The sequence below is a fragment of the Somniosus microcephalus genome, chromosome 7, assembly GCF_052327205.1.
Source record: "Somniosus microcephalus isolate GS21.2 chromosome 7, FLI_Smic_1.0, whole genome shotgun sequence".
Taxonomy (NCBI): Eukaryota; Metazoa; Chordata; class Chondrichthyes; order Squaliformes; family Somniosidae; genus Somniosus; species Somniosus microcephalus.
The window spans coordinates 273,724,470-273,739,760 of NC_140993.1; the positions used below are offsets into that span (position 1 = coordinate 273,724,470).

The following is a 15,291-nucleotide window of genomic DNA, read 5'->3' on the forward strand; positions in this document are numbered from 1 at the left end:
AGTTCATTTGTAAGAAGTCCCAGGCTCGGTGGCCATCCAGTCATAGCCAATAGGTGGAAAATCTAACCCCACAATTGTTCCTTATTCATTTAGCCTCCATAGACATATATTTTAATCTATCCATGGTTGGAGAGCACTTCAAATATTTATCCACTTTTCCCTTCAAAGATGTAACCATTTCCACCTCAACCATTTACTGTGACAAGCCATTCCTTGTTCCAAAACTCTGCAGTATCATTTTCCCTGACCCCGCTGCCCATTCTCTTAAATTGGTGACCTCCTGTCACTGGCGTTTCAACCAAAGGAAATAGGGTAAACAGGGAAAGAATATTGAAACCCTTCATAATATTAAAAATCTCGATTATATCTTCTCTTTGCCTTCTCTGCTCGAGTGGTAACCCCAGTGTCTCAAATCTCTCATCTTTACATGGAATTAAATAGAACCTACGGCACAGAAACTGGCTATTCGGCCCAACCGGTCCATGCCGGCATTTATGCCTCTCATCCTTCCTCACCAAACTCAATCAGCATAACCCTCTATTCCTTCTCCCTCATAGGCTTATCTAGCTTCCCCTTAAATGCATTGATACTATTTGCCTCAACTACTCCATGTGATAGCAAGTTCCACATTCTCACCACTCTGGGTAAAGACGTTTCTTCTGAATTCCCTATTTGATTTCTTGACTATCTTATATTGATGGCCTCTAGTTTTGCTCTTCTCCACAAGTGGAAACATTCTCTCTGTATCTACCCTATCAAAAAATGTCATCGTTTTAAAAGACCTCTATTAGGTCACCCCCAACCCCCTCTTTTCAAGAGAAAAGAGACCCAGCCTGTTTATCCTTTCCTGATACGTATACCCTCGCATTTCTGGTATCATCCTTGTAAATCTTCCCTGCACCCTCTCCAGTGCCTCTATATCCTTTTTATAATATGGCGACCAGGACTGTACACGGTACTCCAAGTATGGTCTAACCAAGGTTCGCTACAAGTTTAGCATAACTTCATTACTTTTCAATTCTATCGCTCTAGAAATAAACCCTAGTGCTCGGTTTGCTTTTATTATGGCCTTGTTGACCTGTGTCGCAACTTTTAGTGATTTGTGTATTTGTACTCCGAGATCCCTTTGTTCCTCTACCCCATTTAGATTCTTATTTTCCAAGTAATATGTGACCTTATTTTTCTTACCAAAATGTAATACCTCACACTTACCTATGTTGAAATTCATTTGCCAATTATATGCCCCATTCTTCAAATTTATTAATGTCTTCTTGTAATTTGTTGCAGTCCTCCTCAGTGTTGACTATCCCCCCCAATTTGGTATCATCCACTAATTTAGAAATTGTGTTCCAAAGTCTAAATCGTTAATATAAATTGTGAACAACAGTGGTCCCAGCTGTAGTGATCAGATTATCTCTGGCTTTTCAAATAATCAGGATCGAGTGCAAACCAATATATTGCGTTTAATCGGAGTGTAAGACGGAATATAGCACACTAGTTATACAGCAAAAACATACGACCGTGACAAGCAGCTGGTACCGGTCCCGATCGGACAGGCGGCTGGTGTGCGCGAACAGCTCTTCAGCTTACGGCCTTTCTCCCTCTCTTCTAGAACTGCCAAGAGTGTTAAACTAGGGTCAGCATGGGTCCACCCTCGGAAGAGTGTTAGACCATCGATCACTCTTGGAAGCTCGCCACTTCCCCGCCTGTGCTAAGGGCTTTTCGGGTCTTACTTTTATTCTCTTTTGTTAATGGGTGGACCTGCTGTAGAATATGGACAGGACCATTTAACCTGTAAGGGTTCCTCTTAAACCAAGGTGCCCAATGGGATGTCGAGTTCTTTGTCTTAACTTTCAAATGAAAGCCCTCCCCTAAAGGGTCTCCTGCTCTTCCCTCACATGTCTTTCCTGTTTATACATTCTGAAGGCCCATCCATCTGAATTCCTGTTATCTCTCCTGTCCTTATCTTCCCAAGTTTGGAGTCAGACAAGCCATTCTCGGCCTTCAGATGTTTGATATCAGTTATTTATGTTCATGTAGCTTTAACTGTGCAAAACTAACTATTTAATTCCATTATCAGACTATTGTACCCTGGAATGAACCATTAAATTCCCAAAGATAATCCTCCTATTCTATTCTCATACACTGGTTTACTGACGCATTTTAAAGCAGCTTGGTTAAACAAAGTCAAAATCCTAACTTAGCATTATAATATGGTTATTAGCAGTAATGGAAGAAACAGGCATTGAGCCTTAGTTTGATCACATTAAAAATACATTAAACAAAGTTGAAATCCTAATTTACAAACAGTAGATAGCTAGCCTGGGAAGCAAGGTCATATATGACTGTCACAGTGCAGAATGTTATAACATCCGCAGGGAACCAAAAACATAAGCAAATTCTAAGCATCTATCCTGCTAATCTAATACTGGTCTGAAGAGACACTTTTGTCTCGCGTTCTAATACAATCATCTAAACACAGTATTATTCACGTCACAATTTCATTCGCATAACCACATACATTTTAGATACCCCTTATTTCTAACTCAGCACTGATCCTTGTGGGACACCACTTCCCATCTTCTGCTACCCTTTACCCCTACTCTGCTTTCTGTCTTTCAGCCAGCTAGCTATCCATTCTGCTAATTGTCCCCTGACTCCACATGCTCTGACCTTATTCATTAGTCAATTACGTGGTACCTTATCGAAGGCCTTTTGGAAATCTAGGTATATTACATCTACTACATTACCCTTGTCTATATTCTCTGTTACCCCCTCAAAGAATTCAATGAGGTTGGTCAAGCAAAACTTTCCCTTTTGAAATCCATGTTGACTATTCAGTATTATTTTGTTTCTAGATGTTTTTCTATTTTCTCCTTTAGTAGGGGATTCCTTTATTTTGTCTGCTACTGATGTTAAGCTGACTGGACATGTTCCAACTCCCTTCTTAAATATAGGTATTATGTTAGCTATACGACAGTCCTCTGGCACTACATCTTTTTCTAATGAATTATTAAATACGTGTAATAGTGCTATCTCTTCCCTAGATTCCTTTAAAAAGCGCGGATACAATTCCGAACCAGGGGCTTTATCCTCTTTGTGTTTGATTAGTTCATTTAATATTTCTCCTTTTTATTTTAAATGCAGTTACATAATTTCTAATCTCATCTTCCAGTGTCATGTCCACCTGATCCGTCTCCCTGGTAAATACTGAAACAAAATAATTATTTAATATTGCTGCCATTTCGCTATTGCTGCCTGTGATTTTTTTTATCCTGACTGTCCCTTAGTGGCTCTACTCCCATCCCGACTTTCCTTTCTTTATTGATGTGCCTGTAGAATATTTTACTATTTTGTTTTCTGTTCCTCGATAATTTAATTTCAAAGTTCTGCTTTGCCTTTCTAATTGTGTTTTTGACTTCTCTCCTAGTTTCTTCGTATTCTCCCTTGTCATGCTCTCGTCTGCTGTCCATGTATTTAGTGTATGCCTCTATCCTTAGCTTCAATTTTTCCCTCATGTCTTTATTCATCCATGGTGTCTCATCGGTGTTTAGTTTGTTCTTGTTTTTTAGCGGACCCTGGTCTTTGTCATGCTTATGTCCTTCTAAATTATTATCCTAAACCATATTATATTATGGTCACTATTGCCTAGATGTTCCCCTATTTTTTTACTTCTCAGCTGCTCTGGTACATTCCCCATTACCACATCCAGCAGTGACTCCTCCTCTGTTGGGCTTCTTACATACTGGGTTTGAAAGGAGTCCTGTACACATTGTAGGAACTCCATTCCCTTATTACCTTTACCTACCTCTTTTGACCAATTAATTTCGGGGTCGTCGAATCCCCCATGATGATTATTCTATGTTTGTCACTCATTTCCCGAATTTGTCTGCATATTTCTTCCTCCACCTCCCTTCTACTATTAGGTGGTCTGTAGACTACCCCTATTAGTGTGATTGATCCTTTTTTTATCCTTATGGATAAATATTATGTTATCTCTAATAAGTACAGCTACTTCACCTCTCCTTTTTCCCACTCTATCTTTTCTAAATATGTTATGCATCTATCTTAATGTTAGTTTCTGATCCCTGGCTAAATCCTGGTGGATCTACACTGTATTTTGGCCTTCTCTGCTCCCTCGGAAATAATAATAGTATCTTGCATCATTCTGTCCCTGTAACTATATTTTCCCATCCCTTGTATCACGCTGGTGGATCTACACTGTATGCTCTCTGACTTTATTGTCCCCTGTGAATGGTGATGCAAACCCAACATTCCTTAACCCGACCCAAAAGGTCATCCAATGGCTGCACAAGCGCTACCAACAAATTAAAGCTCTACGGATAGTTTAAAGTTTGTAAAACTTTTATTATATAAATGCTAACTCCCTTTGGCAAATCAGCAAAATAAATGTTCTACACTCCTCTTACACCACCTAATGCTGGAGGTCCACCACAGTGATCGAGACACTTTCCCAAATGTCCTTCCACCACATAAAGACTAAAAGCACATGCAGTCCTTTCACTGGTGGATTATAAATGTTGTCCTCGTTCCAACAACGTGATCCCACAAGTAACTGCAGGTGATTTTAGGGAACAAGAATTTAACACAGTAACCTGACATTCATTGGATTAACAGGGATTAACAGATATTAGCCAGTATAAAATAAACAGATTAACACCGGTAAAAATAGCAGACAGACAGATGTGACATGAATGCGTTGAGCATTCGTCGGCTGTCGCTGGCAGTAATTTATAGGCTTAATTGTTGTAACTAAATCCTTATGTCCCTAACATCAAACACCGTAACTACCTGGGCCCATTGTGCTCCATAACAAATGTGCGGATCATGGCACACTCAACGGCACTGTATATAAGTCGCAGTTATGCGTTCCTCCATACCTTGCCTCTTGTGCATCCCCCACTGCCTTCAATTGTCTCGGCTCTAAACTCTGGAATTCCCTCCCCAAACCTCTTCGCTTTGCCACTTCTCTCTTTAAGATGCTGCTTAAACCCTACCTCTTTGACCAAGCATTTAGTCACCTGTCCTAACGTCTCCTCCTTTAGCTTGATATCTGATAACGCTCCTGAGAAGTACTGAGGGACATTTTACTACATTAAAGGCGCTATATAAATGCAAGTTGTTTTTGTTGTATGTTCTACTCCTATCTCAATATCTTTACATATTTTAATACAACTTTATACAAACTTGGATGTAGCTTGGATTCTACACATCCCAGTTGCCCAGCTTGTCCCAGATCTTCCACCTTCTCTTCCTTAACTTGCTATTTTTTTCTCCTGGATTGTCACTACCCTTGTCTCTCCAGCATTTTAAACATGCTCTGCCCACATTTTGCACCGTGTTCTTGCCGACTAGGTGAGAGAAAGTTATGTAGTGTGTGGCACGTGTGCCTTGAGGGAGAAAGGTAACTATGTAGTGCGGGGCAAAGCATGCCTTTAGCGGGGAGGAGTTAATAGGCTGGATAAATAACAAAGTGGAGCCGGACTAGTTAAAGAGTGGGAGACTCGGGAAACATAGAAACATAGAAGATAGGAGCAGGAGTAGGCCATTCGGCCCCTCGAGCCTGTTCCGCCATTTAATGAGATCATGGCTGATCGTCCAAATTCAGTACCCTGTCCCTGCTTTCTCCCCATATCCCTTGATCCCTTTAGCCTTAAGAAATATATCTAACTCCTTCTTGAATATATTTAATGAATTGGCCTCAACTGTCTTCTGTGGTAGAGAATTCCACAGGTTCACTGCTCTCTGGGTGAAGAAATTCCTCCTCATCTCTGTTCTAAATGGCTTACCCCTTATCTTTAGACTGTGACCCCTGGTTCTGGACTCCCCGCCATCGGGAACATCCTTCCTGCATCTAGTCTGTCTAGTCCTGTTAGAATTTTATAAGTTTCAATGAGATCCCCTCGCATTCTTCTAAACTCCAGCGAGTATAAGCCTAATCGACCCAATCTCTCCTCATACGTCATTCCTGCCATCCCAGGGATCAGTCTGGTGAATTTTCGCTGCACTCCCTCCATGGCAAGAACATCCTCAGATAAGGTGACCAAAACTGCACACAATACTCAAGGTGTGGTCTCACCAAGGCCCTGTACAACTGCAGCAAGACATCCTTGCTCCTGTACTTGAACCCTCTCACTACGAAGGCCAACATACCATTTGCCGCCTTAACCGCCTGCTGCACCTGCATGCTTACCTTCAGCGACTGGTGCACAAGGACACCCAGGTCTCGTTGCACTTCCCCTTTTCCCAGTCTATTGCTGGGAAGTATCGGAGATTTTACCAAGACAGTTGAACCCACAAATGCAAGTCTCTGGGGTCAGGACAAAGCTGCGTACAGGCTGACCGCAGTCTTCGAGCAGAGGTCAATACAGTTGAACTGCAGTCTGTAGGACTTCTGCACCTTTGCACATCTTTTATTGGATTGACGCCCTCATACGACAGTGGCCAGCATGCCTTGCACGCTATAGTGCAGGTACATGTGATTAGTGGTTTGCGATAGAGCAGCAGCAAATCCCTCAAACTAGTTTTAAAAGATGTAACTATCTGTGGATAGAAATTAAGTTCCTTTATTTTTCCCTCCTGCATCTATCGAGCCGCTCAGAAAAATGTCAGGGCATAGGGAAGAAATCAGTTTCAAATGATTTACAAACTTCACTACCTATTTCCGTATTAAACATGTTACTAAAATCTTAAGTGTAGCACTGTCGCAGTTGAGTAAAAGCAATGGCTAATGATCTACTATGCTGTACATGCTCAAAGATGAAGGTCGGAGGTCAGTTCTCATCCAGTTGCTGATTTCTTTCTGTGCCTCAGCTGCTGAACGGGGAACTGAAGCAGTTGTACACGGCCTTCACACGAGCAAGGGTGAACCTGTGGATCTTCGATGAAAACCAAGGGAAACGTGCCCCGGCCTTCAAATACTTCATCAAAAGAGACTTCGTCAGAGTTGTCAAAACAGATGAGAACAAAGGTAGGGAAAGCAGAGAGGTAGAGAGCAAAGAAACTGAAACTTTACTCTTGCTTTCAGTATCGAACCCCGCCCAGGAAGGTAGTCATTGGCGGCCCCTGAAGACTCAAAGCTGATTCAACCTAATTTTTCACTTATTGGGAGAAAGTGGGGGGGGGGTGGCGCGGAGGGAGAGAGATAAGCCTAACTTGCTCACTTCTGTAAATCTCTGGGGCATTTTTTACAAATCTGTGCACTGTAATCATTCTATACAGGAAACTCTTTTTTTATCCGGGACCGGCGTGGTGCCGGTTTATCAAAAAGTCCGGATTACAGAGAGGTATAGTTAAAAGGTACGAGAGCTCCGTACACAGCAACAAATCCAGGCTTCCCTGTTGCTTAGCAACAGGTGCAAGAAGCCAGACCACAGACCAAGCGTCCCTGTTGCTTAGCAACAAGTGCAGGAACCCCCGATTACACAGCCAAGAATCAAGGAACGGCCACTAATATAAAGAAAAACTTAACTGAACCTACTCCTGAATTTTGCCGGTTAACCGAGATTTCCGGTTGTTTGGGTGCCGGTAAATCGAGAGTTTCCTGTACATCAAACGTTCAGTCACACCAGCTTCAGTTCTCAGCATAGGTGAACTAACTAAATCACTGGAAGGAGTTTTGGCCATTTTGGGATGGTCTGTTCAGAGGGTAAAATGGTAAGAAATTTGTGATTTTGGCCCTGTACTGCGGGTCCTGGAGTAAGGCCTGAGCCCAATATCTCCTGGCTCAGACAAGAGGCCCACCAACTGAGCCAAGCTGATTTGTATGGCGCCTAATGGTAACTTTTTTGCAGCATAGACCGGAGATGAAGCAGTTCATTTACCACTGAAGTGAACAAGACGTTATGCTTTTGTTTCTCTCCGTGTGATCGGAACGGTGTAATATTCCCTGGGTGCTGATCTATTTAGAGAGAAGTCGGTTTCTTTTACTGGGATATAGTTGGTTGAAATTGATTTGAAATAAAAATGTTTTTTTCAGAGCTTGATGACAGCATGTTTGTTAAAACTTCCACAAAGCAAGAATGGGCAGAAAGAGGCGACTACTTTGCAAAACATCAGTGTTGGAAGGTGAGCGCTAAAAATTGAAGTCAAAATGTGAAACCTTCCTTATGACTTGCGAACAATCTACAAAAGTCTGGCAGAGGATTTTTCAGAATTCCATGAGGGGAAAATTCGGTTGTTTTGCGCCTCCCGTTAGCGCTAATGGGACGCAAAGCAACTAGCGCCCGGGCGCGGCGCCGCCAACGCCTCCCGCGAAATTCAGCAGGAGGTTAGCAGCGGCGGTAACCGTTAGCGTGCTACGCCGCTGGCGATGACGTCATCGCCGTGCGCAGCGCCCCGGCCGTGGTCTTCGGTAGCGCCCCCTGACTTACCGCCAGACGCGGTACAGGGTCAGGGGGGCCTACCTGCGGCCGGGGCGGTGCTAATTAAATAAAGGCGAGGTGACGGGCGGCCCTTTTTGTTGCTGGCCACCTGCCGTCCGCTGCCGTCCCCGGCCTCCTCAACAGTCCCCCCGCAGAGTGCCGGCTGCGCTCCGTGAGCCCGGCACTTCTCTTGAGTGCCGGGCTCTTTTGCCGACACTCCGATCCCTGGTGGCCCAGCTGGGCCCCGGGTCGCGCTGTGCAAGGCCCCTCCCCTTTAAGAAGGGGAGGAAGGCCTGCAGTACCGTGCCGCGATATTCACTCGCAGCGCCCCAAGAGGGAGGCGGGGCGCTTTCAGTAGCACCCCGCTTCCCTCTTGGGGCGCTACTGATGAATTTCGGCCGCGGAGGTGCTAAGTTTTCGCCACGGCCAAGTTAACGCCCCAAAGGGGGCGCGACTCAATTTTCCCCCCCCCCCCCCCCCCCCATATGTCTAAGTTGAGGAGTTCATTGTTCCCGTCCTTTCAGACTATTATGTTTGTACTTCTCTCCCTCCCAATACAAACGTATCAGTTTTGGGCAACTCTGATTTGGAGGGAAGGTGTCGCAGGAAGAAGGGAAGAATTGTCATGGATTCCTTGTCAGCTTGCACAGCCACACTTGACACCAGTTCATTGAAGAACATGCTGTGGGCCGAGAACACACAATAATCCTTGGTTGCTGCCTGCCCTTTCAACCAGAGCCGTGGTCCACAACTTGGGAGATTACTGTGTGGGGAAAGTGCACAAAAGTAAGGCAAAAGCAAACTCTTAAGAACAGAGCACTAGAGCCCATTCAGAAGGCTCAAGTTTGAGTTTGACCTTTGACTGAGTTCAGAGCCAATTGCCCTCAATAGATGTAGTTTCTACATCTCATTTTAGCTGTCAGATAAATTTGCAGATGACTCCAAATTGGGGCGGATGGTCAATACTGAGGAGGACTGCAACAAGTTACAGGAGGACATTAATAAACTTGCAGAATGGGCATATAATTGGCAAATGAAGTTCAACACAGATAAATGTGAGGTATTACATTTTGGTAGGAAGGATAGGGAGGTCACTTATTACTTGGAGGGTGCGATTCTAGGTGGGGTAGAGGAACAAAGGGATCTCAGAGTACAAATACACAAATCACTAAAAGTTGCGACACAGGTTTAACAAGACCATAAAAAAAGCAAACCAAGCACTAGGGTTTATTTCTAGAGGGATAGAATTGAAATGTAGGGAAGTTATGCTAAACCTGTATCGAACCTTGGTTAGACCACACTTGGAGTACTGCGTACAGTTCTGGTCGCCATATTATAAAAAGGATATAGAGGCACTGGAGAGGGTGCAGAGAAGATTTATAAGGATGATACCAGAAATGTGAGGGTACACCTATCAGGAAAGGATGAACAGGCTGGGTCTTTTTTCTCTGGAAAAAAGAAGGCTGAGGGGTGACCTAATAGAGGTCTTTAAAATTATGAAAGGTTTTGATAGAGTGGATACAGAGAGAGTGTTTCCACTTGTGGGGAAGAGCATAACTAGAGGCCGTCAATATAAGATAGTCACCAAGAAATCCAATAGGGAATTCAGAAGAAACTTCTTTACCCAGAGAGTGGTGAGAATGTGGAACTCGCTACCACAGGGAGTGGTTGAAGCGAATAGTATCGATGCATTTAAGGGGAGGCTAGACAAGCATATGAGGGAGAAGGGAATAGAGGGTTATGCTGATAGATTTAGATGAGGAAAGCTGGGAGGAGGCTGGAGTGGAGCATAAACACCGGTATGGACTGGTTGGGCCGAATGGCCTGTTTTTGTGCTGTATATCCCATGAAATCCTGTGTAATAATGTCCTTTACACAGGAGCATAGAAATTACTAGACAAAAAAATCCAAGGTCCATCTAGTTCGCCTTGTACCAGCCTGGTAGTTGCACAACACAATGATAGTGGAGTTGTTGACAATCGTAAAAAATCAATCTCTATCAGTCTACAACAGACCCAGACATGAAGGGGAACAAAAGACTTGCATTTCTATAGCGCCTTTCACAACCTCAAGATGTCTCAAAGCGCTTTGCAGCCAATGAAGTACTTTAGAAGTGTAGTCACTGTTGTAACATGGGAAATGACACGAGGAAATCCCCAGTGGTGGAGAACTTTGGGAAGCGCAGGTGAAAAGGCACCTGTTCCTCCCGAGCATGCAACAATTACCACACGTCATGTCTCAAATGACTCATGTACCGTATCCCAAAATGTTCGGGGCACGAAAAATATCAAAACAGTCCTTGTTACGATTTTAGGGTCCACACTATATATACTCTCTCTGACCTGGGTTCAATGGCCCCACTCTTTCCTGTAAATAACGGTGCATCCCTTGTGATCAGGATCTGGTCATATGACTACGTGACCGGGGGGCTGTAACAATGAAGCCCCTTCTGATACGGACTGGATACTGTCATCTCGCACATACGGCCACATGTACTACTTCAATCTTCTGAAAGGCAGACTGATTAACACTAGTGAAATGAAGCCAAATATAAACCAACAGAAACTAGTTTGTTTAACAATTGATAAATAAACATACAGAGTAACCTTTACAGTAAATCTTGCCTCGCTTTAACTTCATTCACTAATGCTCCTTATTATCACACATTAAACAACAAAACCTGCCTAAATATAACTTTTCTGGACAATAACTTCTCTGATCAGAGTGGATATATATTTAGGTGGACATTTTCACACCCTGCCTTTCTCCCTTTCCAGATCTTCTCCAGTGACTGAGACCAGGTGCTAACCTCTCTGTTTCTTAGCTTGATGGGAAGCTAGCACATTAACTTCTGTCCCTGTCCCAGATTTCCCTGTAGGAATTGGCCAACAGAGCTGCCAATTAAACTGGCTATTGCCCACGGGTGGGGGTTCCCTTCAGACTCGCTCCTGTTGAGCTCGGATGAATAAACTATCCGAACATAATGACAGTGGACGGTCCACAGAAAGATCTAAATGGCTTCCATTGTCTAAACTTGAAATGGTGTGTGAGAGGCACCATGTCATGTGGAAAAGATAGGGGCCGAGGTTATGGCCTGAAATTGTTGAACTCGATGTTGAGTCCAGAAGGTTGTAAAGTGCCTAATCGAAAGGTGAGGTGCTGTTCCTCGAGCTTACGTTGAGCTACAGTGTAAGAGGCCAAGGACGGAGAGGTCAAGAGTGGGAAAACGGCCGGTGACACCGCGGGGCAAAGTTAACGGCTGCCCGCAAAAAGAGCGCAGGTATTTTGGTGCTACCTGCTGATTTACATGAGCGGAGTGGAGAAGCTCTTGTGCAATGCGCTCTTTCCGGCGCTAACCTCAGCAGGAGGCCAAAGGTCGCATCTGAAGGATCGGTGCAGCGTTCTTGGGCAATGTGCTGTTTCGGATCATTTGGTGACGGTTCCTGGGTTTTGCTGGGTCAGGAGGTATCGAGTCCGCTGATCTCCTTTGTAGGGTTGGAGCATTGTGCGTTGTGGCACGTTAAGAGGCATTTGTTTGTCCACGGCTCCCCTCTTACTTTTGCAGACATTTGTCCGAGTCTTGTGTGGGGTCCACGAATGGGTGCCAGACTGCCTGGCACTCCCACCTTCGCTGGCTGTCACAGCTCCACAGATGTCTCACCCAGGTGGTTGCTGTGTGGGGGTTTGTGCTCCAGCATGGTGCTGGAGTGGGAGGGGATGCACCGCCTTGCTGAGAGCAGTGACAGTGCACTAGCCTGCAGATCGCAGAGGGCATTCACTCCCTGGTGAGTGGCCCTTAAAGCACAGGTTCAGATCTGGAGGGACTGTGACGGGAAACACCGCATAAAGACTGGCAGAGATGTCCTTAAACGGTTGCATGAGACATCAATGGAAACACATTTTTAAAAAGGGGAACATGGAGCTCTTGCTCAGGAGTTTACTGGTGTAAATGGTGCAGAAGAGAGTTCAATTAATTTAACAGACTTTTGAAGAACTCTTGATGTGAATATGATGTTAAGCCTTTTAAAAACAGACTTCCAAACTTGGCATTTTATTTTATCGGTTCCTAAACTAGAAAAACCAATGTATAAATTTAAGGAAATGCAGTTTTGATTTTTTTCCTGAGACTCTTACAACTGTAGTACAGTTTATTTTAAAAGTATTTACTGTAATGTTTGACTGACCAGGGGAGGGGGAGATTTGATGTAACTCACTGGAAGCAGTTTTCACTCCAATGACATAGTCTGAGTTCTCCATAGTTACCGGTTATCCCAGCAGCTGTTTACGGTACGGGTTACAGCTCACCATCGCTTTCTCCCGCCTCGACACGCTGTCAACGGCTGCATGCACAGCCGTGCTTTGGCGAGGGCAGTAAGAGGAGCGGCGAGCTCCAAAATCGATGAGCGTGCGTCAGTTCGGTGTTGCATGCTGAGTGACATCGCGTTCCTGCTAATTAAAATACTTGCGGCGGCGAGCCCAGGCAACGGCAGTGCTGCTGACCTGCCAAAAATGGCGGCCGCCATGGGACCCACCGGAACTGAGGCAACCGCCATTTTTTTCGGCAAAATGGGCCAGCACCAAACGCTCCAATTTCTAGGCCATGGTTTCTATTTTCTTTGTAAATCTTTCAATAAGATTCCTTTTTTAATTTTACAGGTTGCTGCCAAGTGCTACCAGAAAGGTGGGGAGGTGGATAAAGAGAAGCTGGCGCTAGCTCATGATGCCGTTCTCAATGTACAGGTCAAAAAAAAAAGCCAGAGGTAAGACCCCCCCCCCCCCCCCCTTGGCGTTTTTAGCACTTCTGATGTCCACCTTTATAATACTGTACAGCTATTGTTTGATTTGACTTGCAGCCTCATGCAATGTTGAAGCTCTGACTAATCTCATTTAGTGAAGTATATATATCGATGGTTCAAAGCAAGACTAGAAATAATAAAATGAGTAGCTCACCCAAACCCTTTGAAAGAAAGAATGACTTGCATTTCTATAGCGCCTTTCACGACTACCGAACGCCCCAAAGCGCTTTACAGCCAATGAAGAACTTTTTGAAGTGTGGACACTGTTGTAATGTGGGAAACGCGGCAGCCAATTTGCGCACAGCAAGCTCCCACAAACAGCAATGTGATAATGACCAAATAATCTGTTTTAGTGATGTTGATTGAGTGATAAATATTGCCCAGACACCGGGGATAAATCCCCTGCTCTTCTTTGTAATAGTGCCATGGGATTTTTTACATCCACCTGAGAGAGCAGACTGGACCTCGGTTTAACATTTCATCCAAAAGACGGCACCTCCGACAGTGCAGCACTCCCTCGGCACTGCACTGAAGTCTCAGCCTAGCTTTCTGTGCTCAAGTCTCTGGAGCGGGGCCTTGAACCCACAACCTTCTGACTCGGAGGCGAGGGTGCTGCCCACTGAGCCACGGCTGACACTTTGGTATTACGCTGGTTCAGTTTTCCGAATGGGTGCTTCCGACACGGTGCGTCCCAGCCAGGAGCGCAGATCGGGAATCTACAGGCGCGCTCCTCTTTAATCCCTTCGCTGGCATGTGTGGTTCTGGCTGCTTGGCACAGTGCAATATTGTGCCTTTCAAAGCTGTCCTGGTGCCTTTTATTCTGCATGTGGGTCTGAGCAGCCCTCACACCTGCTCCTCGTTCCCCTGAGTCCTCTTGATGTGATTAATTAACCCTCGCCTCCCAGTCTTCCAACATAACACCTTGTCCTTCTCCCCCCAAACTCGCGCATACCAGTCTTTGCAACACTCACTACCTAGCAAGAGAGTCGAGAATGTTAACGGGAGGCAAAGCTCTCACTGGGGGGACAGGAGAGCGGACGCAGATACCAGACGTCGGGTGCAAGAAGGAAACTTGGAAGCATTTTCAGAGGCCAAGCAGGTCAAGCTCTGAAACACATCTACCAATTTTTGCGCACAGTGCTGCATATAATGAGGTACAGGTAGACTATCCTTTATCCGAAAACCTCGGGACCAGCCGTGTTTCGGTTTTCGGAAAATTTCGGATTTCGGAAGGTATTTTATAAGACTGGGAAATTTGTCGGGGGTGGGTCGGCGGGGGTGGCGGTCCGCGGGGGGGTCGGCGGGAGCGGGGGTCGGGGTCGTGCGCACGACTTACGCTGACCCTCTGCTCAGCGCAAGTCGTGCGTCACTCTGGTCATGTCGTGCGCACGACTTACGCTGAACGAAAAAACCTTCGGTTTTTAGAGGGTTTCGGTTTTCGGAAGTTCGGATAAAAGGTAGTCTGCCTGTATAAGCACTTGTGTGGCTGATAAATCCTCCACGTTTGCCAGGTCAATGCCTTGGTGTTTTGGTATGTGGGGTCCCAGTAATACTGAGCTCTGAGACACGGTACAGGACTTGGGATGCAGCCTCCTTTGCAGGCCTCGTGAATTACTGAAGGGTTTCTTTTGCAAAAAAAAAAGTTTTTACAGTAAAGACGGATAAAGTTTTTTTTTCTCCTCTCCAGGGAAATTCAGATGGAATATCTCCAACTGGCTAAGACTTACCTGGAGTGCAAAGTGCCGAAACTCTCACTGAAGTGTTTGAGGAATGCAAAAGAGTACAAGCTCTGTGCGGAACTGTTTGAGAAATTGGGAAAGGCATGTGATCATTGCATCTGCATTAGTTGTCTTGGCTTTTATAACAGTAATCGTTTTCAGACTGCCCTTTTGTTTTTAATACCACCTCCCTCATCATATAATGGATTGAACACTTGCATTGGATGTGGGACAGAGTTTCTGTTTCCTTGCCTGCCTGATGATCGTTAGCATCGCCATGTCATGTGCAACATCCACCACCTTTAAACATTCACTCCCTCCACCACCGGCGTACCGTGGCTGCAGTGTGCACCATCTACAAGAAGCACTGCAGCAACTCGCCAAGGCTTCTTC

At 45.0% G+C, this 15,291-nt stretch overlaps 1 protein-coding gene across 1 annotated transcript in view; it reads left to right on the forward strand.

The window, feature by feature from the left end:
• The window catches only part of LOC147115344 (TPR and ankyrin repeat-containing protein 1-like), a 136,084-nt gene that overhangs the window by 101,937 nt on the left and 18,856 nt on the right, over window positions 1–15,291 (forward strand). The window contains exons 9-12 of the mRNA XM_085993999.1: window positions 6,835–6,991; window positions 8,000–8,088; window positions 13,041–13,144; window positions 14,868–15,000. Coding sequence (XP_085850125.1) covers window positions 6,835–6,991; window positions 8,000–8,088; window positions 13,041–13,144; window positions 14,868–15,000 — 483 coding nt within the window. The remainder of the gene's footprint in view (window positions 1–6,834; window positions 6,992–7,999; window positions 8,089–13,040; window positions 13,145–14,867; window positions 15,001–15,291) is intronic.